Source organism: Neltuma alba, unplaced genomic scaffold, assembly GCF_004799145.2.
Source record: "Neltuma alba isolate B1F8T4 unplaced genomic scaffold, ASM479914v2 tig00011052_pilon, whole genome shotgun sequence".
In the NCBI taxonomy this organism is placed as follows: domain Eukaryota; kingdom Viridiplantae; phylum Streptophyta; class Magnoliopsida; order Fabales; family Fabaceae; genus Neltuma; species Neltuma alba.
In genome coordinates this window covers 82333-106761 of record NW_021635799.1, presented here as the reverse complement: position 1 = coordinate 106761, position 24429 = coordinate 82333, and the positions used below count along the sequence as shown (strand labels likewise).

The window sequence follows — 24429 nt, the reverse complement described above, 5'->3', positions numbered from 1 at the left end:
TGTTTTTTTAGTTAGGTGTTTTTAAAGACAAAAAAAATCTGTTCTTTTAAAACTAAAAAACCAAAACAATGTCAAATTGTTTTGTTTTTGTTTTTGCGTTTCTTATTTTTCGTTTGAGGAAATTAAAAAACCCTTATTTCTTATAGCTCCCCCCCCCAATTGGAGGACTTAAGCTCTCATTAAAGTTTTAACTTCCAGTCTTAGTATGTTTATTTAATTTTTTAGAATAATTATCCAAGCCGATTTTTTTTTTTTGAAAAGTAATTTTATAAAATTATTTTGACGGAAAAAAACAAAAACCAGAAACAGAGAGTCTCGATGCATGGAGTTTTATTGTGTCTTGGCGTTCATGTTAATGGGGGTGTCCAGTCTTAGGTTTTCGGCTGAATTGACTGGGGCGGTAGGCATGGTAACACTCTGGTATAAATTGGTCTCAAGGCCGGATAAAGAGGTTTCTAGTTTGTGTTAATTCCTGATGTGAAAAAAATCAGGCCCCTCGTGACATGGATCGCAAACCATGTATAAAGAATTAGTTGTTGATAGAACTTGTGCGATTCATGTAGTTTGCTTCAGTTAATAGAACAAGGTTTTTTGTTGAGTCTGTTTTTTTGTTGGGGGGGGGGGTGTCTATGGCAATTTTGCATTGGGTGCTTTGGTAAAAGGATGCTTTCTTTTTGGCCTTCTTTTTTGCACTCAGCACCAATTAACACGGATTCAAGTTGAGTCAAACCAAGTGGAGATCATATCATGAAATGACCAAATTCAGCTTTCTTGCACATGTTCATCTATATTTATTGATTTACTATACGTTTTGTTTTCTGATTGAGGCACAAATAATCATTAATATATTACCAAAGGCCAGCAAGCCTCAAGTTGTATGGTTAATATAAACCGTAATCCTCCTAATATGTGGATCTCTCATTAGGTTTTGGTCTTAATAACTGACTGATTATTAGTGCAATGTAGTTTAGACGTACGAGACATCTAAAATACAAATATTATCACTTTTGTTCGTTGATTGTAGTCGAAGATGTTGAGAAGAATTAAATGCAAAAGCTAGTAACAAACCCTCTAATAAAAGAGGTTGTGGGATCTCTTTTTGTATATTATATGGATAATTCGATTGGCAAGAACCATACTTGGGAATTGTTTGATCGTTTTTCTTCGAGGAAGAGGCGAAACATAATCAACTTGAATTCGGGACAGTTATTTGAAATCTTAGTGAAAGATTGGATTTATTACCTCATGTTTGTTTTTTGTGAAAAAATATCAATTGAAGTGGAGGAGGGGCTCTACATGCACTGGGGCTTTTCTAGGAGTTCAATTGTTTATGGGGAAATTTGCTACAAATGCTCTACCGTTCAAAGATTGTCTTTAGAAGCACCATCTCAATATTGATGTCGACTGCATATTTTGTCATGAAGAAGAAACAAGGAACCATCTATTTTTTTTTCCATTGTCAATAGCCCAAAACTATCTGGTTTGGAATGTCTTTTGAATTTAGATCTAAATTCTTGCTAAATGATAATCAGATTACTCAGTGGGTAATGCAAATATTGGGAAGCTTGAATGTGGAACTGAGTCAACAAATTTGTCGGAAATTTGTTAATAATAAGCGCTCATAGCCAGAGGTTGTTAAAAACCAAATCAGTAGAGAAGTGGGCTTTTATCATTTTGTGCAGAGATGGAATGTGAAGGAAGTTAGAATCCCAACTGTAATTCCTAAGCCTACTTCAAATTTTGAGAGATCACAAAAAAATAATTGGGTTATCAAGATTGGCAAGTTTAGGAATGATACAAATATCAGTGTTTTAACTGTGCTGATTTGTGTTTTTCCTAGCAAGATGAAATATTTAGAACATTCTCAAAGAGATGCAAGAGGGAATGGGATAGAAAGGCTTTCCTACTGATAAATGTTCGACAAGCAATCCAATTTGTAATCAACCAATGGCTAACCACCAAACCTACCAGCCATGACATAATGACCAGGAAAAGTGGCTTCAAAGTTTATTAGGGAGGAGAAGGATACCCACTGTTTGTTGTTAGACTTTAATGCATGAGTGTTCAGAACCTCCTGCCAGATTTATATATTTTGCTATTATTTAATTCTATCTCTGGTATGATTTTTGATTAAAAAAAGGAAGTAAAACTAATTAATAAAAATTGAAAACTAAAGTTCTGGATATATTTTAGTTTGACTTTTAAATAAGTTTCAGGGCTAATTCCTATTACTTTTAAATTATCTTGGTTTTAAGGAGTACTCTTTCGGTTTTAAATATAAAACTTTTTTTTGTAAAATCATTCTTATATTTAGAACTAGAGAAGTATATGCACATATAGTATAAATTCTAACCATCAAAGTCATACAAGTTTAGGAGAATGAGATTTTATAAAAAAAAGTAGCAAAGAAAGCACTCAACTTGAAAGATGAGGACACTTGGAATAATGTCATACATATTGTATTTTGATTGAAAGGAGTTATGATGTTTTACTCATTCCCCTTTTCCCAATCCCTTTAATATGAATTTTAGTTGTATAATTCTCTTGTTTTGTATAACTAATCTTTTTATCAAGGGAAAAAAGGCGTTATGAGATGGGAAAAAAAATAAGAAAGGCCAATGATCAACAAAAATTAACTGCGACAAAAATGAAAATGGTAAGGATTTTAATCATTTTGGATGAAAACAAAACTATAATTTTTAAAAATAGTTTTACGATATATGAGAAGAATTTTACCTCTACTTATGTGAAAATATTTTTAAAAAACACTTTCAGAAAAAACCAAATACCTCCTAACATATACTCTGCAACAAAAGGAAAGCAGGAGCTTGAAATGTAATCCGTATGGACTGAAAAATTTTGTTTATAAGAAAAACCAAAACCCTACTTACTAATTAAATATATCAGCCTAATTAGTAGACATTGATTGGATTCTTGCCGCAATCAAAGTTCCACTAGGTTTATGAATAGAAAATTTCATATTGCACAGTCAATGTTATAATAGACTACAAATATTTGAGGGCCTTTCCATTTTTCAGGTTTCATTAAAAAAAATTCAAAAATCATCACCATAAGCTCGAAAACTATAGCGTTCTTGGTATGGACCATTGAACCAGAGGTCGGCCTCAAACCATTTGGGGTACCTAACAAGGTCACCTGCCTTAAACTGCATAAACTTCTTGCTCCCTTCAGGCACAACCCTAACTTCCCCTTCTTCTATGTACACCAATTGGTCCACCTGCCAGTCCCATGGCAACCGACACTTGCCTGTCTTCCACACTGACCATCTGGATACTCCAAGCTCTGCAAGTCTCTCAGCAGACACGTTCCTTTCCACCCTCACTTTGTACAGTTCCTCCAATGGCTTCTCCACTCTCAAGGTGGCTTTTATGTGACATCTTTTGATGCCACAGTTACCTGTCTTTCTATTCACGGGAAAATAAGTTGAGGTTGGATTTGTGAACACACTTGCCATGTCTGTTTTAGAGTATAGAGGCCTGTTCTTCACTTGCTAAACAGCTCAAATCTGGAATAAGATCAACAGAGAATGAATTTAGCCATACTAAATTGCCAAACTTTTGATTTGATACCAGGGAACATTTTCATTTAAAAGCTTCTAGCGAAACTTTTCATGAAATTTAATGTAAGAAAGTACAATTTGGACTTCGGATCCTCAATGACAACAAAAACAGAAGCATTCGGTCAGAGTATAAAATCATGAATTACTGTTACAGTTAATTATACACACAAGAGGGAACACTATTGAATATGAGTTATTAAGCTTCTTTTTTCTATATGCTTTGGTCTATCAGACATGACAGGAACCATGTAATGCTCCAAGAAATAGCTGTTGGTACTAGCCAGTGTAAACAGATTCAACAATAACATGAAAGAAAATTGAAGCTAATACATCATAAGAGACTGCCTAAGCGTCCTCTCGATTTTGGACAGGAGAATGAGAGTTGACATCTAGACAGCCTACATCTATTAAGAATAACTTGTATTCTTTAATGAAAAAAGAAATCTTGATCATCTAACTCAATTGCAAATAACAAAGATTTCCCTTGAAATGAGTCATTCTCGACATTAAATGAAGAGAATCTATACTCACCAATGGTAGGGGGGGGGGGGGGAAGGCACGGAACACCTTCTATCCTCGACTGTTTGTTTTGACGAGGGTAATATTTGATTGGCAGGTTCAAAGGAATTGAAAATATCAGATATTAAAATCTTATTCAACTTGCTATGGCAGGTAGAATGAATTTCTATTCCAGTTAAATAATACACATGAGAAGGAACACTGCTGAGTATGGAAGTAAAACATGCTTCTTTTTCTAAAATCTCTTATCAATCTGGTAAGAAAGGAACCATTTATTTTTCAAAGAGAGAGCTCCTGCAGCTTTGGCAAGTCTAAAATGGGTATAAACAGATTCAACCATAACATAAAAGAGGCTAAAATCTAGCATGTTCTGAGGCCAAGAGGAAAACACAGGGCACAAATGACCTGTCTTGGAGTTTGTTTTGATACAAATATTTCGTTAATTGACAGGTCAAAAGTAAGTGCGAGCATAAGATAGAGTTGTTTTGGACAGATCTTTGAAAGGCAAAACCCCTCAGTTGCAACCACCATAAAGGACACCCACTGAAAGGTTCTACAAGTGGTATGGGCAAGGCTAATACGTACCCTAACCAAATTCAATTTGCAATGAATTGACACAGAGAGAGAGAGAGAGAGAGAGCATGCATGCCCCTCCAAGCAAAAACGTTTTGGACTTGAACAAAATACTAGCTCCACACACCTTGTGTTGATACTTTATAACAGTATTGTGAAGCAGCGAAAATCAAATCTTCAACTGCTTGGTCTAATGATAGAAACTCTGACATCATGTCAATTTATCATAATCTGTTTCACTAAATCACATGAATAAATCCTTCAATTTTAATTGCCGAAAAGATTACATAAATGACTATACCATAACATTGAGTTAACTCTGAGGGGAAAATTGCTATGCTAGGACTCTCGTCACCATTATTGGCTACCTAGTTTTCTTAATACTACCAAGGGATAGCCCATAGAGAGACTCTTATCTAAACGCCATTCTTAATCAAACAACATGAACTAACCACTTGTTCACTGCTTTTGAGCAGTGAAATTTTCCCAACTTCATCTTCACCCGGAGCTTATTCAGATTTATGTCAGCAAAGATTATTTCAGAAAATAATTAAAGAAAGAAGACACTTGAGAAGGTCCTATAGCACATTGCATCTAAATTTTCAGCCAACGGAAAACAAGATGGAAGATTATTTTAAAGTTTAATAACTTGAGAGGACCCAATAAAGCACCAAACTTGAGTAAGAGCACCAAGACGAAACGATGATGAAACGTCTAAAAGCATATTCTGACAAAGTAATTGGTAGCCCAGAAATAAGTAGCAGAATAATTCAATGCTTCCATTGATGCCTTATTCACCATGAAGCACCCAAGAAAATTAATACCCCAAAACAAACAAACAAACAAAACGCATGGGAAGAGCAATGAAAAACATAATAAGGAGAAAAATAACGCAGAAAAACGATACAAAGTTTGCGTCTTTACGTCGGTGAAATGCTCAGAGAATGAAGAAAACTCGAGAATGACGAGCAAGTGCTGAACCCTCAACAGTGAAGAGAGTGAGTGCGAGGTTTATCCGGTTGGAAAGAAAACACATCCCCGTTATATAATAGTCCACTGGAAACTGGAACTACCGGTCACTTTTCTTTTTTATCTTTAAAGGAGGAAATTTTTAGACAGTTTTTAGCCGTTAAACGTGTCCGCTTCAGGTGCGCAATTTTCTTGCCTGAAAAGATATATAGCTGTGGTAGATAAAAACCAAGAGAAAGAAATTGAGAGCAAATCGCTTTACTTCGATTACTCTCACTTTCTATATTAATAAGAAAAACAGAGAGATTTGGGATATGATATTGCTTCATCTTCACCCTATCGATGGCGTATCACAGTTTGCCGCCGCGAGTTCTTTGGTACAGAAAAATGGCAGAAGGTCTCAGCGTTGGAGAGCACAGGCAGTTCCCTCCAGAACTCAGGTTTTTTCTTTTTTTCTTTTTTCTTTTTTTTCCCAATATCTTAATACAGTTTGCTCAAAATGTTGCGACTGCAGGTTGTAAGGATGCATACACTTAAAGTGAATTTTTATTAGCTCTGTTTTATTTGACTGTGCAAGAAGGGTGCTTTAGAATTTCAAATTGCATTTTATGGTGCATGTACAATGTAAAAATGATGAGAAGACAATGTGTTTTTTCAATCATTTTTTTTTTTTGGGTTAATTTCAGAGGATAATGGAGAGTGTTGCAGTGAGTGGGGAAGTTGGTGGTGCTGGAGGAGCTTACTCTTATGAAGCCTTGAAAAGATTAGACCAGCTATGGTCTGGCATATGTTCGGCTCAATCAGGTTCTCAGAGTTTCACTTAAATTTCAATTATTCTTATGATTAAAGGATTCTTTGGATGTTTCGTAATCTTCAAATCTGTATTATAGTTGTGCAAGAACCACAGAAAGTTGTATCTACAATTCCGAGTATGTTTCAGTCATCTGATCTGGCTGGCAAAGAAGAAGGCTCATACGATGTGTTAGTGTGTGGAGGTACTCTGGGAATCTTCATTGCCACAGCCTTGAGTGCCCGAGGTCTTCGAGTTGCCATTGTTGAAAGGAATGTGCTAAAAGGGGTATGCCGAAATTTATCCTATTGCTGAGAAATTCGTTGATCAATTGATTTCTAGTTGTCTCTCCATTGTTTGATTATTAGAGAGAACAAGAATGGAACATATCAAGAAAGGAGCTTTCAGAACTTGTCGAAGTTGGAGTCCTGGAACAAGATGACATTGAAAGAGCCACGGCGGTTAAATTCAACCCTGTAAATTCCTGCACTTTTTCTCTTTTGTGGTATTTATAAATTTAGGAAGAATCACCTTGGATAAATTTTATCCAGTAGCAAATGTCTTGAAATCACTTAGACATGTATTTCCATAGTCTCACATAACACAGATTGAAATTCTCTTGACATCATAAATGGTAGGTCACGAACTTCAACAATAGAATTCCAACTTGGTCTATTTTTTGTGCAAAATAGTCAAAAGATGAAATTTGTTTTTGCTTAAAAGAGTAAAGAAGAATGAGTTAGCCATGCTTATGATATTTCTATGATTGTTATGCACTCTCTTTTCATCTGTTATTACTTATGAAATCAGTAACAAGAACAATGAGCTAGACACGATTATTATATTTCTATGATTGTTATATGTTGTGACTTTTCCTCTATTACCAAAGGCTTGATGGCTTAGTGGTACTAGATGCACCTTCGAATGGGTGAGATTGCGCGTACCAGTCGTTGTTGGAGGGTGTGTGAGTTCTCTTCCCTTTGGGGAAGGTAGGTTGTACGTGTGTAATTGAAATAAAAGGAAAACTTATGAAATAAGTAACTTTTTCAGTTTTTATTCTCCGGGCATTTATGGAAGAGATTCCGCCATGGCTTCATTATGAGACCTTTATATCCATTGAAATTATGTTCTTATAGCATTTTATTTGTAATGAATGATTGGACCAACTGATTGTGGAGCATAAGCATGAGATTAGTGTTTGTGATACCGAGGACTAAGAATATTTTTCTGTTTAAAATTTATTTCTTATATTTCTGATGTTAGAATCACCCCAACTTCATGTTGAAAAAGACAATGCTGCAAACGTTATCAATTAAAGTTGTTGCTTGAAAGTTTTTCTGAAAGTCTTGCTTCACTGTCATTTGTCTTAAAGAGCATAAAATCACCAAGATTTTCCTCCCAAAAATCTAACTCTCCAGAAGCATAACTAAACTGACATTTCCCTCCATATATCTCTTCTTTGTGACTACATCAGGATTTATGCGACTTACTCTTCAAAGTTTTTCTTTCTGCTTTCTTTTTTCACTTATTATCTGGAATTTCATGGATTCTGCAGAATAGGTGTGGATTTCAAGGAAAAGGTGATATCTGGGTTGAGGACATTCTTAATCTTGGTGTCTCGTGAGTCTCTCTTCCCACGTACTACCATTTTATATCCCAACAAAGAAAGAAAAAGTGTCATCATGGATTTCAGTTATGAATAAATACTTTGATGCCTGAAAGGGTCCAAGTTTATGCTTTAGTAGTTTCCCGTTCGGCACATTCAAAAATTTCTCCAAGGGAAAAAAAAAAGCCGAAAAATTTATTAAAAAAATCCCCTAATGTTGTGTTTGGATTGGGGGTACTTGGATTTGGATTTGGGCCAAATCCATTATTAGACTTCTATATTTAAAATTTAAATCCAAATCCATCTATCCAAACGCATTTTAAATGAATATGATGTAGACGTTGTGCCCTGTTTCTTCCATGATACTTCTATAAGCCCCCGTATTAATGATGTCATGTGAGATTGGTATCTTGAGTGTTTTGCTTTACTATATAAAAAGGGTTTATTATTGTTGGAGCCGAAGTCCTTACCATGATAGCACATATATCATATCTCATTACAAGACATGAAACAAGAATCCAAAATTCTATCTAGGCTTCTTCCATGCAAGCATTTTACTTTCACCTACTGCCTACAATTGACAATAAGAATAATTCTATTAGAAAATTCATTTTGTTGTGGTGACGATCTAGATTTCCCTTTGCTATTTTATCTTAGTGCTTTTCTTTCATGCCATTGCAGACCTGTAAAACTCATAGAAATTGTAAAAAAACGATTTGTCTCACTTGGTGGAGTCATCTATGAAGGTGTTGGTGTATCCACCATTAATGTATATGAAGATGCTGCGGTGAGTTTACTTTAACTTCTATGTCTACTTATTCTAATGCAATATAAACTTCAATGCTCTATAGATCCTTCCAATGATTTTAGCTTACAGTAAAAAATTGTACTAAGAAGGGGAAAAAATGTTGAAGAGCTGCACAATCTCTTTGCATGTCAAGAAATAGTTATTCCCTTACAAAGACCATGTTTAGAGCACCAAAGAGTATCCATAAAACACAGTTATATCCTTTGAAAAATAAATGGCAGATAAATGTTTTGGACATATGGGCTTTCCTTCGTCATTTGTTTATAAACTCTGTTAAAACACATCAAGACCTGCATGGCCTGCATTATCTATCTCACAATTTTATTATTAGGGTTTTCATCATTGGAAGAGATAAGTTTGTCCTGGATTAGCCAATTGAGCTCTAATTCTTTGCTGTGACAGAAATGCTGAGAGGGATAAAAACCAGTATTACTATTGCACAACAATATCCAAATGTGAATTGAATGGTTGTATAATTTTCCTTTCAGGTCCTAAAACTTTCTGGGGGCAGAACATTGTCATCTCGTCTTATAATTGATGCAATGGGGAACTTTTCCCCTGTTGTAAAACAGGTGATGATCTTAGTTGATGCACTGAAAATATGGAATTAATGTAAACCCATAAGTTTAATTTGTGCACAAACATAATTCAAGGAAAAATGAAATTACTGTTACATGTTAAAAATTTGGCCTGAATATCCTCTCCAGTGTCCTGTACAATAATTTTACAGATAAGAGGTGGGAGGAAGCCTGATGGTGTTTGCCTTGTCGTTGGAACCTGTGCACGTGGCTTTAAGAATAATTCAACTAGTGATGTCATATACAGCAGTTCATCAGTAAAATCAGTAGGAAATTCCAAAGCACAATTTTTCTGGGAGGTAATTTTTTATAACGTTATATTAAAATTATATTATCATTATGTGATTATTTAGAATGATCTTCCTCTGAAAAGTTCACAGGCATTTCCAGCTGGCTCAGGTCCCATGGATCGTACTACTTACATGTTCACTTATGTGGAACCCCAGCATAAAGCCCCCAAAATTGAAGAATTGCTAGAAGAGTACTGGGATTTAATGCCAGAATATCAGGTTACCTTTCTGATATGCCATCATTGCTTTTGTCTTTTGGGGCAGTTGCCTATCTATTTCAAGGGAACCGTAATATCGTCTCTAGTAGTATGTTTTGTGTGGTTGACAACTAGAGCAATATTTGAAGTCGTCCAACTCGTTTAATTCATAGAATCCCTTACAGTGGAATAGAAAGAACCATATTTTGGTCATTAATCTGCACCATCACAAGCTTGTGTATAAAGCTAGCTATTAAATGAAAGAAGTAACAATATTTTTTTCTCAATCAACATATAAATCTGCAATTCCTATTCTAAGCAACCGAACTAGAATATGGGTAATGTCAGTCATAAAACCATTATTTAGCCCTTTACCTTATAGCCTTCAAGATTTCTTTTCAGTCTTGCACACCACAATACTTATAAAAAAACAATAGATCGTAATATGCAATTTTTACGTGATAGGGTGTTTCTCTTGACAATTTGGAGATACTGAGAGTCATTTATGGCATCTTTCCAACATACCGCAACAGGTAGTGAAATGTACCAGATCAATTATTGTACAAGTATCCATAAGTTGTCATCATTATAGATGTTATTTGTTTCCGTTCTGCTTAAAGTTTTTTGGTTAATTTCGAACACATGGTAAAACAATGCAGCCAACTGTTGTTTGTATTAATGTCCCCCCCCCCCTTTCGTGCCAACATTTTTTGTTATTTGTTGCTTATAAAGTAACACTCTTATACATTGATATTTTTTCATTAATATGCATCAATTTTCTCATCCATACTTTTCTTTTTTTCTTTGTTACTCTTATGAAGTAATACTCTTTCACATTGATATCTTTTCCATTAATATACCTGATACCATTCTCCATTTTGGTACATCTTTTTCATGAAACCTAATCCTCTTTGGTGATGTGGAGCAACTTGACAGTCCGTTACCAGCTGCTTTTGATAGGGTTCTACAGGTAAATAATATTTTTTTAACTTCAAAATCCAATCATCGAGAGCCACCAGTTAATATAAGCAATGAAACTTCATTTATGTAGTTTGGTGACGCTAGTGGCATACAGTCACCTGTATCATTTGGTGGTTTTGGTAGCCTGACGAGGCACCTTGGTAGATTGTCAGAAGGTACGAACTTTGCTGCATCTTGAAAGTGAAACTTTTCACTTGTTAATTTTTTTATGCTTGATGGAACTGTCTGCCTCTCCTTTTCTCTACATTATTTAAACTAGTGCCTATAAACTCTTACAATAAAATAGTATTCAGTTTTAGTGTGAAAAAATTCATGAGTGTCATCCCACTAATATCAACCACATGGATTGCACCAAGAGATCCTATTCAATAACTTCCTTGAATATCGTTTTTGGTCTCCTCTATATCTCTCCATAAGGCTAAAAACCATCTACTCAACGCTTCTCACTAGCATCTTTATTGGCCCGTCCAAACCACCTTAATTTCCAAAAAATATATCTATAAAACAAACTCATTGCATTTTAATTTTTCAATGAAGAGTACCAAAAATCCCAAGAAGACTAAAATATGATTTTGCCATTTTCAGAAACTAACTCATGAAGTCACTAATTTTAAGTGATAAAAGCTAAATAGTTCTAAAAATGTAAGGACCAAATGGTTGGTTGAGCCTTAACCATTGAGATTATCTAATTACCTCTTTACTTTGCTATAATGAAGGAATATATGAAGCAATCGGTGGTGACTATCTTGACTCACACAACTTGTCTCTGCTGAACCCATACATGGTACTTTGCTGCTCTATGAATGGTCATAATCATTCAGCAACTATATATGAAACCTGACTAGCTTTTGGGTAATTCAGCCAAACTTGAGTGCTTCATGGCTGTTTCAAAGAGCAATGTCAGCAAAGCAGCCGTCCAATGTTTCCCCAGATTTTATTAATGAACTACTTTACGCCAATTTCGACTGTATGCAGGTGGGCTTGCCCCTTTAAATATTATAGTTTAGTTCATATGGTTTGAAGTGTCTCATGATTCTCCTATGGTTAGTTCCATTACTCTTTAACTGTCGTGTGAGATTTTTTGTCTTTGAGAGACATAGTTCGTTTCCAATGCTAGAATGTGATATGCGTACCTCAAACATTTTCATAGTTTTTGAAGGCTACAACTTGAATGGAGTTAAAATTTTGAATTGTAATTGTCCACATAATCTATGTAACAAAGTGAAATAGAGATATTCATCAATGAAATTGTTCATGTGAAAAATACCACAAAATGTTTTCTTTTTTAAGGCTATCTCATTTTGGGCTTTTATGTAACATTACTCTTTCAAAGGGGAGCAAAGCTAAACCATAGAAGGATTAAAACAGTGATTTACAGACTTGTATTTTCTTCCCCATGATTAAAGCTCATCTTTTTGACAACCTTTTCAGAGGCTTGGAGATCCAGTGCTACGACCGTTTCTACAGGTTGATGATTCTTTTTTGAATTGCTGTTTTTTGTGGATGTGTTCTATCATATCATTGGGTTGGTAATATATTCTTCCTGAATGATTAAACTCATTGACACTATTACAGGATGTTGTACAGTTTGGTCCTCTTTCAAAGACCTTAGGCCTGGTCATGTTAACTAGGCCTCAAATACTCCCATCAATATTCAAGCAGGTAATTCATGAGTTTACTTGTTAGTTATTTTCTCTTTCTTTTCTCGGGATTTGTTTGGGAACACGTCTTAAGTGGGCAGCTTCTGCAAAAGTGAACAGTGAAAAGCCTCCTTTTAGTCCTTTTATGAGAAAACCTAGCGTCAGACAACTAGAAACTACACTTGAGTTAGCAACAACAAAAGCTGCTAATAATATAGTGAAAGTTGCATAAGGAAAATAATTCTCATTTGCATGCAAGTTAAATTTGATGTCTTGTTTCAGGTTGGTATTCCTGTGCTTCTTGACTGGTCCAGACATTTTTTTATGCTTGGCTATTACACTTTTCTCTCTACTTATGCCAGCCCTATTGTGAGGTAATTGTTTTAGGCATTCAACAAGTTAATCTTTCTACTTACTGTATAATCTCCATCACTCTTATATGTTGTATGTATTGCAAGGCCATTCTTAAAATCACTACCTTCCAAGATGAGATTCAAGTGGAAGAGGAATCTTGAGTCTTGGAAATATGGAGCTGGACTTGACTACAAGCTCTAGCTGGCTTCTTTTAAGGATGATTCATATTTCAACAGAAGATAGGGATGATGCAGTTTGGCACTTCTTTGTTTTAAATTTTATTTTATTTTCATTCATTGGAAGTGACAGAACTGAAAATCATTGAAAAACTTCAGTCTTTCAGAGATGTTTCTCAATTTTCTTGACAAGGATACGTTGCTTTGTATTAGAGTGATAATTTTTGTTTGTAATTTTACATGCCATTCTTAATTTTTAGAGTAAATAAATTTTACTCTGCTCTGGTCCTTGAGATACTATCATAGTACACTAATCTCTTCTTTATTTAGAAAATCTACATTGTCGTTTTCTTTAATGAAAATAGTTAATACATATTTAACCATTATAAAAATAGTTTATTCTAATTTAATTTTTTTTATAAATATATAAATATACAAAATTTGAAAGAAAAGCTTTAAAACTTATTTTCAACATAATATAAGTCATTAATAAAAGAAATCAATGTTATTCTTGACATTATTCTCGTCAAATTTTAAGGGGAATTCGTTTATACATAATAATAATTAAAATTATAGCTAGACGTTTTGTCATGCACTACATATACATGAAGTTTAATAAATGAGTTAAATTAATTATAGTTTACAAATAATACAAGTTGCTCTAAATTTTATTTTACATATACATATATATATTGATATATAGATAAAAAATCAAGCATCTCTTGTATAATAAAGTGTCAATTACTATGATTCAAAAGACGTTGAAAGGTTGGAATTTTTGCAAGGAAAGGTATTTACATTTAGTACTCAATAATGTCTCAAACAAAATTATCTCCAATAAAATAATAGTTGTGTTTAGGGAAAAAGAAAGACTTTTAAAATGCTTTTTCTAAATCTGCCCAGGAATATATCTTATCTTGGATATCATCAATAACACAATTAATTAATACATTAAAATTTGAATAATTACATAATCAAATTTACTCGCGTCAAAAAAATTAAATCTGCTTGAGTAAATAAGGGGTATTTTTGGCTCAAAAGAGCGGAGAAAAGGAAAGAGATTTTGATGAAAAGGAAGGAAAGAGAAGAAAGAAAAGGAATTTTAATATTATCTTATTTGGATTGATAAAAGGACAAGAAAGGGGAGAAAATTTTTTGTGATCTGATATATGATCTCATAAGTATATAACAATTACCATCCCCTCCTCGCGTGATATAAGATCAGAATTATACGCAAATTAGTCAAAGACTCAAAGTAAGCTAAAATATTATCTTTTTTCCTCCGAATCTCCCAATTTGGGAGGGGAGGGTTATAAGGAGAGAAGAGGGAAAATCTTAGAAAGTTCCCCTTCCTAAAAACTTTAACAACCCAGACATGGGGAGGGGAGCAAAATTCGTCCTACCTCTTCCACCCCGCTCCCCTCCTCTTATACCAAACAAGCCCTAAAGTTTCAGTAAAAACTAGTAATAACTATTGCTTTAAATTTCTAAAGAGGACATTTAAAATGAAACAAAACCTTTTTGCCAAGAAAATAATATTTTGAAACAGAGGGAGTACCTCTCAAAGTGCCATCTTTTTTTTTTGGGGGGGGGGGGGATTTTCACTGCCTGAAAGTATAAAGGAATTATTTGATCATTCGAACAACACTATCTCACATGCAATGACATAGTTTTACAACATATTCTAGTTTGTACTTTCACCTTTATTCTTCAAATTTTACTGCAACACAAAATAGTCAGAGGCACACTCCAACCAGGATACCTATACATTTTACTATCTCCTATTTTCAACATCTTCAAGAGAACAAAAAATATAAGAAAGAAAAAAGAGACGGTGTCAATCAGAAGTTTTGGCACCTAACATTCTAGACAGTTCCTTTATGATTGGCTTCTGTTTAAGATCTCCTTCTCTTTCCAAATGCCATTTCTTACTCGTATTCTCAGCCTGCATACCCAAGTAATACCCATGCTCATGCTCATGCCATTAACGAACATACATAGGTTGAGAGAAATATGGTTTTGAGCTTACCCAAATTTTCAAGGGAGTTAATTGCTCTCTGATATTCTCAAATGTTGGCTCAACTGCATCTTTTCCTTTAGTTTTGACGTCATCAAGCTGTCATAATGATTAAGGCTTTGTGTAAATAAGTATTCCCTCCGATCCTAAATACAGGAACTAAATAACTAATTCGCAGAAATAAAAAAAATTACTTAAGTTAGTTTTATATAAAAAAAAAAAATGTGTTGGTTTCTTCGAAGTACTCATTTTAATCATTGGCATTAAAAACTATACCTCCTTCTAGAAAACCCCCTTAATATGTGCAATCAATAGGGAGAGTTTAGAAAAAAGGAAAACTATAAATTTGACAAAGAGGATTGAAGTCTTACACTTAGAGCCATGAAAAATTCCTTGACTAACTCTTATGCGTAGGACAAGAAGGGGTATTTAATATAATCAATTCCCATACCCAAAGGAAAAGAGAAAGGAGAACAAAAAAATGAAAAGATACAGATGCTCAGAAGCACAATCCTAAGGCTATATGCCTCTGGGAGTTGGAAGTGGAAAGGAAAGAAAGAAATCCAATGACATTTCTATACACCCAAAATGTTAGACCAACAAAACCATCTTTTTCACTAAGTTGCCAATCAATCCAGTTTTGATAACAAAAATAACTTAGTTGTACTTACGTTTTTCAGATCTAACTTGGAGGCTACCATTCCAAATACCAATGTAGCTCCACCAAATACTACTGCAGTGGCAACAGCAAATGCCTTTCCAACTAGAAAAGCCAAAATGAAACATAAGCAGCATTATAAAAATTGGCCTCCAAGGGATATCCCCAATGAAAACTCAACACCACTGGCATGGTGCAGCAAGCACAACATAGTTGAAATAAGTGTTGATGAAAAATTAAGACAGTAAAATAAAGAATAATCCAAAAGGCATTGAAATAAAGCAATTTTTCAATGCATTCTCACAAAAATAAAAATTGCAAGATATGTTTGTCTTCATGTACGAAAACTTAGAATATATGAGGTATTGTTCTTTTTCAGAAAAGCAACTATTTGGTTATAACGCTTTATTGGTATTGAACTTTATAGAAGGTTCCCAGCAAGAATGTGGAGCTTTCTTTGGCACCAGTTTTCAAAGCCACAAGTCAGGAGTATAGAACTTTCTGTTTAAGAAAGTTTTATCAAATTCAATTCTTTCAAGCATGAATCTTTGATACCTATTACACACTCAGAAATCATTCCATCCTATTTCTTTTGAAAAGATTAAAGCAAAACAGTTTACTTGTTTTAACTTTATTGTTAATCCTGTTATTGCATTCCAGAGTCTAAACTTCAAGCTAAATGCATGCTCACAAAAGAAACACAGAGGCAGAGACTCTTACAACTTATTCCATTCACATACAGACACACTTGTATTAATTCATAATTTCTCTACGCAAATAAAAAACCTTAAGCCCAATCACAACTTACAAAACCCCTATAAAAGCACCAGCAATACATAAATTATGTCACTGTTTATTTGATGCAATGAATCAGGCAACCTATGTTTGAAAAGAGTAAACATTTCCTTCTTGTGGCTTCAGAGATAGAATTCCAAGATTCCATCTTTTTCTGCCTCAATTGTGAAGAATTGTCCCTCCCTGTATCTAAATGCCAAGAAGGACAAAGCATCTATAGGTAAAACCATAACAGCTTTTGCCACATAACAAGACACAGAGAACAACAAAATGTACCATTTGCAAGCCCTTCAGCTGCAGCTTTTATCTTCTCCGGATTAATAGGCGTAGTATGCCTATCTCGATGCAATTCATTAGCAGTTGAGGCTGAGACTGAGTGCGACATTTCAGGCAGTTCCCATCTGCAACCATTAGGTTACAAAAAACATTATTAACAGCTCTCATTGGAAAACAAAAACAAAAAGGAGCACTCACCACTTGAAGAACAAAGAGCCTAGAAAATGAGTTAAGCACTAAAGGCAACAAATTCAATATGTCAGCGAAGCTATGAAAACAGAATGTTAGAGACTTCAAGTTTTGGTCTACCCATGTTGAACAGAAATGACCATAAATGCTGACAAACTATGAACAGCTATCAAAATTCCTTCTCCAACAGGGCAAAACAAAATCACAGCAAAGATATTGCTATGCAGGTAAATGAGCACGGACATGTATCCTCCCAATTTCTTGAGAAATTGATAGTGTCTATCAGGTTACAATGTGTGCAAATCAACTCACCAATTGGAGAATTCACCATTTAAATGACTCCATGCATGCTGTGTATATTTATATCGGAAGTTCATACTTCAAATAGTCAAATTTAGAAGAAATCCAGAAAAAATGGATCACTGACCAGCATTTCGCTTTTAGCACTAAACAAATCCAGAATCTATATCAAAGTCTTGAATAATAAGCAACTGAATTTCTAATTACGAACTACAAAATCATTCCCAATTCCCATACCACACTAGATGAGAGAAAGAGAAAACCTTCTGGGGCCAAACGTGACTTGAGGGAGAGAGAGATAAGCTCTGAGAGGATTGAGAGCATCGGGAGACACAGACGAGACAGCTTTGGATTGGGAAGGAAGGACCCATTTGGCGGGATTGAAGGAGGAGGAGGAGGAATTTAAAACGGTGTCATCTCTGAACACCTTTGAGGGCAAGGAGTGCCTGAGGACCTCAGGAAGCACGTCGGCGTGATGTTGACCTTCGTGCTCCGCAGCAGACGAAGAAGGGACCGCCTCGAGACTCTTGCTGGCGTTAGGATTTTTCTGGACTAATTTTCCCACCGCTTGTTTGGATTCCTGGAAAAAATAAGCTGCCTCCTTCCCTGCTAACCTTCCCGCAAGAAAACTCATTATCCACAATTCCCGGTTTCGCACCAACAAAACACCACCGATCGCTCGAGTTCTTTCAACGGTTCGTTACAAGCGACGTCGGTCGATATAGACATATCTATATATATGGTCCAGACTCTGGCAAAATACGCGCGCGTGTGGGAGATGTATATGTATGTATACGTATACGTATATGTATGGTCAATCCTTGCTTGCAGACACCGGATGTGGGTCCGCAAATAATATATGTGCGCGTATGTTTATCAGAAATTTGCAATTTTTTAAAGTCAAAATTTGACCAAAAACATTTGAGGCATAAGGAGTAAAGTCTAATTAATATTTCTTAGATGGTCTGTTGGCAAATATATATATATATATATATATATATATATTAACCAATCCTAAATACTACCCTCTAATTCTCAATATAATAATATAATACAAATTCAATTTAATTTTAAATGTAAAACTCTAATCACTGCAGCCAACCAATCTATAAGCAAAAAGTTAATCATATCCATGAAATAAAAGTTCTCTCCACTTTTATGTGGACCAAAATCATCCTCTATCGATAGTAGAGAATAGGATTGCACATAGACAGAATTGGGTAGGGTAAGATTCTTGCCTAATGCCTAGCCCAAAGAATGAATTGTAGCATGTTGCCTGCTCTTGTCCATGAAAATGTAGGCTGAGCAGAATAGGTGTCTACACCCAACAAATCAATATATTATATTAATTAACTATCAACTAATTATTTATATCCCTCTAAGTAATCTAATATAACTTTATACTATCTCTAGTTCTAATTAGAAGAGCTAGTTGACTAATTCAAGAAGATTAAGAAAACAAATTAAACTAGTTATTTGTAATAAATAGGTGTTGTCTTTTCTAAAATATTCTTGCTAATCAAGTATATTAGCTAAAACTATCATTATTAGAAGTACTATCCTAAGAAAAATGCATAAATATTAGAGACAAAGTGGATTGGGGTCTTATATTTAAGATCAAAATAAAAGTCAAACGAAGTCTTATGTTAAGAACCAGAGGTAGTATTAAAATAGCAACTTGGCCTTAATTTAGTTATTTCTAATTACTTTGCTATTAAATTATATTTTGTAGTAGCTAAAAGGAGTGGACTATGACAAAAAAAATGTTATTTATATATTTTATTAAACTTAGTTATTTTACTAGTTTCTAAAATTTCTTAATAAAATATGAATGTCATTTTTTTCATAAGTCTCAAATGTTCATAAGAGGATGGAATCAGTTACATTAAAAAAAAAAAATCTTTGTGTTTTGGTTTAATAAATTTTTAAATTATCCTAATTAACTTTTAGTTTTAACCAAATAGAGACAGCAATTTTAGAAAAATAAGAAGCAAAAGAAACTTTAAATTTCAAAATAACTCAATTATGCTTCCATGGGCATTATGGTGAAGCCATGTTCAAAATAAACGATATATAATTATTTATATACCAATATACAAATCGCCAATGGTCATAATACTTGCATTAAAAAAGAGAACGGCCACACAAATCCCAGTAAATGATAAGATATCTCATTATCAAAATCATTTAAAATAAATAAGTATAGTGAACATTGAACAGTGATACAGCAGTGCGTTTGACTTATAAGGTAAATGGGAGACGAATAAAATATATATAAATAAAATTATATATATTTTTGTAGGCAGGGCCAAATGTCATCGTGCCTGATGCCTGGCCCTTTTTATATAATTTGCCTGCCCCAAGCATGCCTAGTATTTTTTTGAGCCATTTTCTTAGGATGGGCTATGCATTTTTTTTTTTGTGGGTTTGTGTGAGCACACTGGATAATTAGATTCTATAAACACCCCTAGTTAAAAACTAGAAATTAGTTACTTGAAGAACAGGCCCAATTAGACTTGCACTATTAGTAAAATTAAGAATTGAACTCAATAACTTGAGAGATAAAAATCCCTCAACTTATATTAACATGAATTGTTAGAACAAAAAGCTTAGATACCATATTAAAGAAAATCTCAATTTTCCATCATAAGGAGTTGAATATTACAAATTTCAGCATATTTTCAGATGGTCCAGAATCATAAGAATTTTATTGGCAGTGTTAGTGGAAGGAAGATGGCAAAATCTAAGTGTGTGAGATATAAAAATTCCATTGCGTGGAGAACCATCCTCTCCTATTTTATATTTTATTTAAAAAACAAAAAAAAGAGGGCTTCAAAGCCTCTTGGGCTTGGTCCAAGTAGTTAACTTTTGTAGATGATCTCCAAATCAAACTAAAGGGAGGCTCACATTTCACATTTAAATTTAAACTTGATTCTTTTTTTTTTTGCCAACAAATTTAAATTTGACTCTAAATCATAACTCTATCTAATTTTATAAAGATGTACACACAAATATAAATAATCTGTTCTCTAAAAAAATAAAAATCAGTAGAAAATTATTGAAGTTTCATCATTATAAATAATTAAAACAACATTCACATACCAATAAGGCTAGGCCTAATAAAATGATTTAAATTTTCACTAGAAGAGATGTTGACATTTAGTATCTAATAGTACTTCGAATATGATTATTTTCAATAAAAAAATGCATATGCTTAGGGGAAAAAAACCCACATGCACAAACAGACAAGAAATGAACTATAGATAAACTCTAAACATGCAAAAACTAGACAAATAAGTTTCCATTCATAGTTTCGTACGTATTATTTAAAATAACATAATACTATAATTTTAGTATTTCTCGACTTGAAACTAAGCATACTATTAATTCTGTTATTGTTTTATTCCATGAAAAAGACTAGAAAGAAAGAAAGTCAAGGAATTAAGGAAGCAAGATAATATGAATATGTTGAATTAAAAACGAAAAGACAAAACTTAAGTCAAGTAATTATATCTATTATTTCAAATTCTCTAATCACACATATAAATTTATTCTTATTTTAATATTATTAATTGTTAAAATGCATATGTATGCTTGTAAATTTACCTATAAATATTTGTAAATTTTTGTATAAACTCTTATAATGTAAATTAAGATTTATAAACTTATACATGACGGTTGAAATTTTGCAATTTATCCAAATATAAAATCTCAATCTATTTCATTTTTTAATTTATAATTTTTTTCTTAAAACATCTCTACAGATCACATATATTAAAGTTAAGAGGTTTTTATCAAGAAATAATTATAATACACATGATTAGGCAACATATTATAAGGAAATCAACGTGTATTTGTTACACATAATTAATTTTCTTGCAAGAGGGAATGCTTATTGTGTTAACATAAGAAAATTATTAAAGTTGATATGATCAGGCATTGACCTAATTAACATTAAATAATAATCTCAACCAAACGGAAGAAGAACAACGCAAATCACATGCCGCAAAGTAAAATCTAAATTACCATCCCCATTTCAATTCAACGATACCTTTTTCCAAATTGGAAAAAAAAAAAGTAGAAAGAATGATTCCTTGGATGTCAAGCAATGAAAGATGCCTAAAATATTCTACTTTCTATGGTCACATATATGAAATAAAAGATACTTTAAAACAAAACTTGGAGGGAACACCAATGCACTTTGTCGGTTTTGTTTGCACTGTGCGAGACGCACGCTTGGGCCCACACCAAACACCTTCAACAAATAAATACGCATAGCAAGTTGCATTATTCAACGCTCCTCTCAAGTATTCGACTTTTGAATATCTTAATAAACAAACCCTGTTAATTACAAAATTTAGTAATCTTTAATTCAAAAAATGTAACTGGGGAAATTTAAAGGTAATTTTTTGTAATAAAAAGTGGTTGAGGATATTTTGAATGACTGGGTTAAATTTGCCCATTTTGTTATTTAGGATCACAATATTAAAATTCAATCCGAGTTAACTCAATGGCGATCAACTTTCTAATTGATGGGATCAAAAATTTTGGATGAGTTGATCAAATTAAATTTTATATATTTTTTTTTATTAAGCCTAAAATAACCTCGTTGTTCTCCTTAATTACTGCCTCTCAACTGATTTAATCACCAATTCGGTTTTTGGCATCTAATATTTAGGATTAGGATACCATTTTTAAAGGTCAATTTATTTTATCTTTCTAGCGGGCTAAATAGGCTTGATGCATATTATTTTACTGGATACAAATCAGAAGATGATAATATAAAATAATTTCTCTTTGGCATGCTGCCCAAGAGAAGATCGATCCACTTACTTGGGAACCAAGAAGGTGGAAAATGGAAATAAACATTTCCTACCAATACCTTGGAAGAAAAGATTCAGTATAAATTAGTAAATTATATTGTTAGCATGCTTTAAAAGTGGAACTTCCTTTTGATTATTTTATTTGGAATTTGTTTCATTAGAAAACCTTACATTATTACACTTTTATTTGATTGAATTTTTTCATTAAAACATTTTCCATTTGTTATGACGATATCTTAGTAAAATAAAATTAATTTAGAAGAAATATATATTAAAACGAGAGAAAAATAAATACAAATTTAGCAAAATAACCATTTGTCTTTTTTTCGTATAACATCGTAAACCAAAGTTGAGGATATATCTACGTTTTTTATAAATATAACTTGATGTTTGATGATAGAATTAGTACATAAATTTATATCACTAGAAAGAGTACTACTGCGTATGATTGTATGTACTAATGTTGCTTCTGATGATTAATGCATTTTGATCCTTTTTTCAAAAAAAACATAGTACATACATTTATATGAAAAAAAATTCTTACGGAGCATTAGATACCCTGGAAAAATTAAAACTACCATATAATATAGAGTTCAACATTGTCAAATCCATATAGTAATATAAACATTTTCTTCTTGGTCCAAAAAAGGCATAAAGAATTTTTGATAGAAAAAAAATCTTAAGTGAGTTGGATCCCCAACTTGTCAAAGTTAGGACGTATTTCTAGGATTCAAAAACATCTACAAAAATACTTATAAATCTCCCACCAACATAACTTTTTTTTTTTTTGCTACGTAAAAGTATCCTTTGTTGGAGACAATTTTATTCGATATACTAAATGTAAATACCTCTCCCAATAACATAATATTTTCTTTCTTATATACGTGGCATTAAAACTTGGGCCAATATGTTTGCCAAAAAAAAAACTGGGCCAAGATATTTTTTGGAACAAGACAATTTAAACACATGTACGCACTCCTCCGTAGAAAGAGCTAGATACTCACAACTTGTAACATACAATTAAAATTTGAATTAGATATATCTTAATTTAGTATCAGATACCATATCAAAAATAACATCTAATGTTTAATAAAATTTGTAACATACTAAAAAAATTAAAAATATAAGTATAAAATAATATTTTATTAATATTTAAATAAATAAATAAAAAGAGCCATCTTTTCCACCGAAAGATTTGGGGGTGTATTAAATGAAGGCGGAAATTTGGGGGAGGAGTATTTATTTCAGGAAGGAAAAACGGGAGAAAAGGTAGTTGGAAGATGGAGGAGTGGCGGAATAAAAGAAAGTGGGAAGCAGAAAAACGAGAGTGAGGGGAGAGAGAGAGAGAGCCAGAGAGAAGAATAAGAAAAGATTTGGAGATCATTTAAGTATACAAAATAGTTTTTGGTCAAATTTTTTTACAAATGTTTCTTATATATTTATAGCTTTATATTATTAATATCATTATAATGTTTAAAGAAAATTTCATAGTTTGGGTATGGGGTAAGTAATAAGTTTTGATAATATATGACTATAAAATTTAAAGACACATTATTAAGGAATTTTAATCAGTTTATATTTGTTCTATCATTATTTTAAGAATTTTAAATTAATATCTTAGTTGAATATTTATTTCTTAAGACATATAGAATGTTTTTACTGATTAAATTTAAGTTAAATAATTTATTTGGATTATTTAATATATTACTGAGATTTTAGGGGATGTTTGGGTAAAAACTAAACATTGATTTTAAAAGTGTTTTTATAGTATACAAAGTAAATATGTAGAGGAGTTTATCTCGTTTTATGGAAAAGTACTTCTAAGAAATACTTTTGAGTGCTTCCAAACACCCCCTTAATCTGTTCAAATATCGCATAGGCCAAAGATATACTCATCTAGTCCTATTTATACGGCAGAGAGAGAAGGGCTTTTTTTTGTCCTATTTATAAGTCACTTCATTAAATTTTTATTATGAATATATTATATTGTCCTTCATTTATTATAGTGTAAATAGTTAATTTTTTAAAAAATGTATATATATATTAAATAGGGATAAAGTTGAAAAGTTGCTATATTTTAATGAAAAGTTAATACAATTTAAAGTTTTTCTTAGTCTGTATGAAACATGCTAGAAATGCCTTATAAATAAAACTAGAGAAATATTGTTAAAATAATTTTTGAAAGCTTGAAGAATTGTAAATTGAGAATTTTATGAAAATAGATAAAATCATAATTTATTTATAATTCAAAAGAGTTGCTTGGTTTGAGGAAAAAAAAATTTAAATGAGACTATAATAAATAATTGAGAT

At 32.8% G+C, this 24429-nt stretch overlaps 3 protein-coding genes across 7 annotated transcripts; 1 reads left to right on the top strand and 2 right to left on the bottom strand.

Annotated features, from left to right (window-relative positions):
* Positions 1-2926: 2926 nt before the first annotated feature.
* On the bottom strand, positions 2927-19803 carry LOC114760946 (uncharacterized). Of its 3 annotated transcripts, XM_028950264.1 has the most exons (3): positions 19790-19803; positions 18969-18973; positions 2927-3483 (listed from the first exon to the last, which is right to left on the bottom strand). In XM_028950264.1, the coding sequence occupies exon 3, from the start codon at positions 3473-3475 to the stop codon at positions 3056-3058; it is 420 nt and encodes a 139-aa protein (XP_028806097.1). In that variant the 5' UTR covers positions 3476-3483; positions 18969-18973; positions 19790-19803; the 3' UTR covers positions 2927-3055. The 3 variants fall into 3 exon arrangements, with proteins under 3 accessions (XP_028806097.1, XP_028806095.1, XP_028806096.1); XM_028950262.1 differs by lacking the exons at positions 18969-18973; positions 19790-19803 and adding an exon at positions 5597-5671 and having other exon boundaries at positions 2932-3526; XM_028950263.1 differs by lacking the exons at positions 18969-18973; positions 19790-19803 and adding an exon at positions 5601-5665 and having other exon boundaries at positions 2932-3530.
* On the top strand, positions 5868-13358 carry LOC114760942 (uncharacterized). Its single transcript, XM_028950257.1, has 18 exons — positions 5868-6081; positions 6328-6445; positions 6532-6719; positions 6800-6907; positions 7987-8051; positions 8719-8824; positions 9334-9417; positions 9576-9722; positions 9804-9932; positions 10376-10443; positions 10847-10880; positions 10962-11046; positions 11608-11675; positions 11753-11866; positions 12323-12358; positions 12467-12553; positions 12814-12905; positions 12990-13358. Exons 1-18 carry the CDS (start codon positions 5956-5958, stop codon positions 13084-13086), a joined length of 1752 nt encoding a protein of 583 aa, XP_028806090.1. The 5' UTR covers positions 5868-5955; the 3' UTR covers positions 13087-13358.
* Positions 14673-17995, bottom strand: LOC114760944 (uncharacterized). Of its 3 annotated transcripts, none has more exons than XM_028950259.1 (5): positions 17560-17995; positions 16808-16932; positions 15750-15841; positions 15091-15177; positions 14673-15006 (listed from the first exon to the last, which is right to left on the bottom strand). In XM_028950259.1, exons 1-5 carry the CDS (start codon positions 17928-17930, stop codon positions 14899-14901), a joined length of 783 nt encoding a protein of 260 aa, XP_028806092.1. In that variant the 5' UTR covers positions 17931-17995; the 3' UTR covers positions 14673-14898. The 3 variants fall into 3 exon arrangements, with proteins under 3 accessions (XP_028806092.1, XP_028806093.1, XP_028806094.1); XM_028950260.1 differs by having other exon boundaries at positions 14869-15006; positions 15091-15224; XM_028950261.1 differs by lacking the exons at positions 14673-15006; positions 15091-15177; positions 15750-15841 and adding an exon at positions 15854-16720.
* Positions 19804-24429: the final 4626 nt, after the last annotated feature.

Coding starts and splice junctions, on each gene's coding strand:
- LOC114760946 (XM_028950264.1), bottom strand. CDS start 3,475: ATGGCAAGTGTGTTCACAAATCCAACCTCAACTTATTTTCCCGTGAAT.
- LOC114760942 (XM_028950257.1), top strand. CDS start 5,956: ATGATATTGCTTCATCTTCACCCTATCGATGGCGTATCACAGTTTGCC. Junction 6,446..6,531: donor CATATGTTCGGCTCAATCAG/GTTCTCAGAGTT, acceptor TCTGTATTATAG/TTGTGCAAGAACCACAGAAA. Junction 11,676..11,752: donor CTCTGCTGAACCCATACATG/GTACTTTGCTGC, acceptor TGGGTAATTCAG/CCAAACTTGAGTGCTTCATG.
- LOC114760944 (XM_028950259.1), bottom strand. CDS start 17,930: ATGAGTTTTCTTGCGGGAAGGTTAGCAGGGAAGGAGGCAGCTTATTTT. Junction 16,933..17,559: donor GTCACGTTTGGCCCCAGAAG/GTTTTCTCTTTC, acceptor TAATGGTTGCAG/ATGGGAACTGCCTGAAATGT. Junction 15,842..16,807: donor AGCTGAAGGGCTTGCAAATG/GTACATTTTGTT, acceptor TGGCTTTTCTAG/TTGGAAAGGCATTTGCTGTT.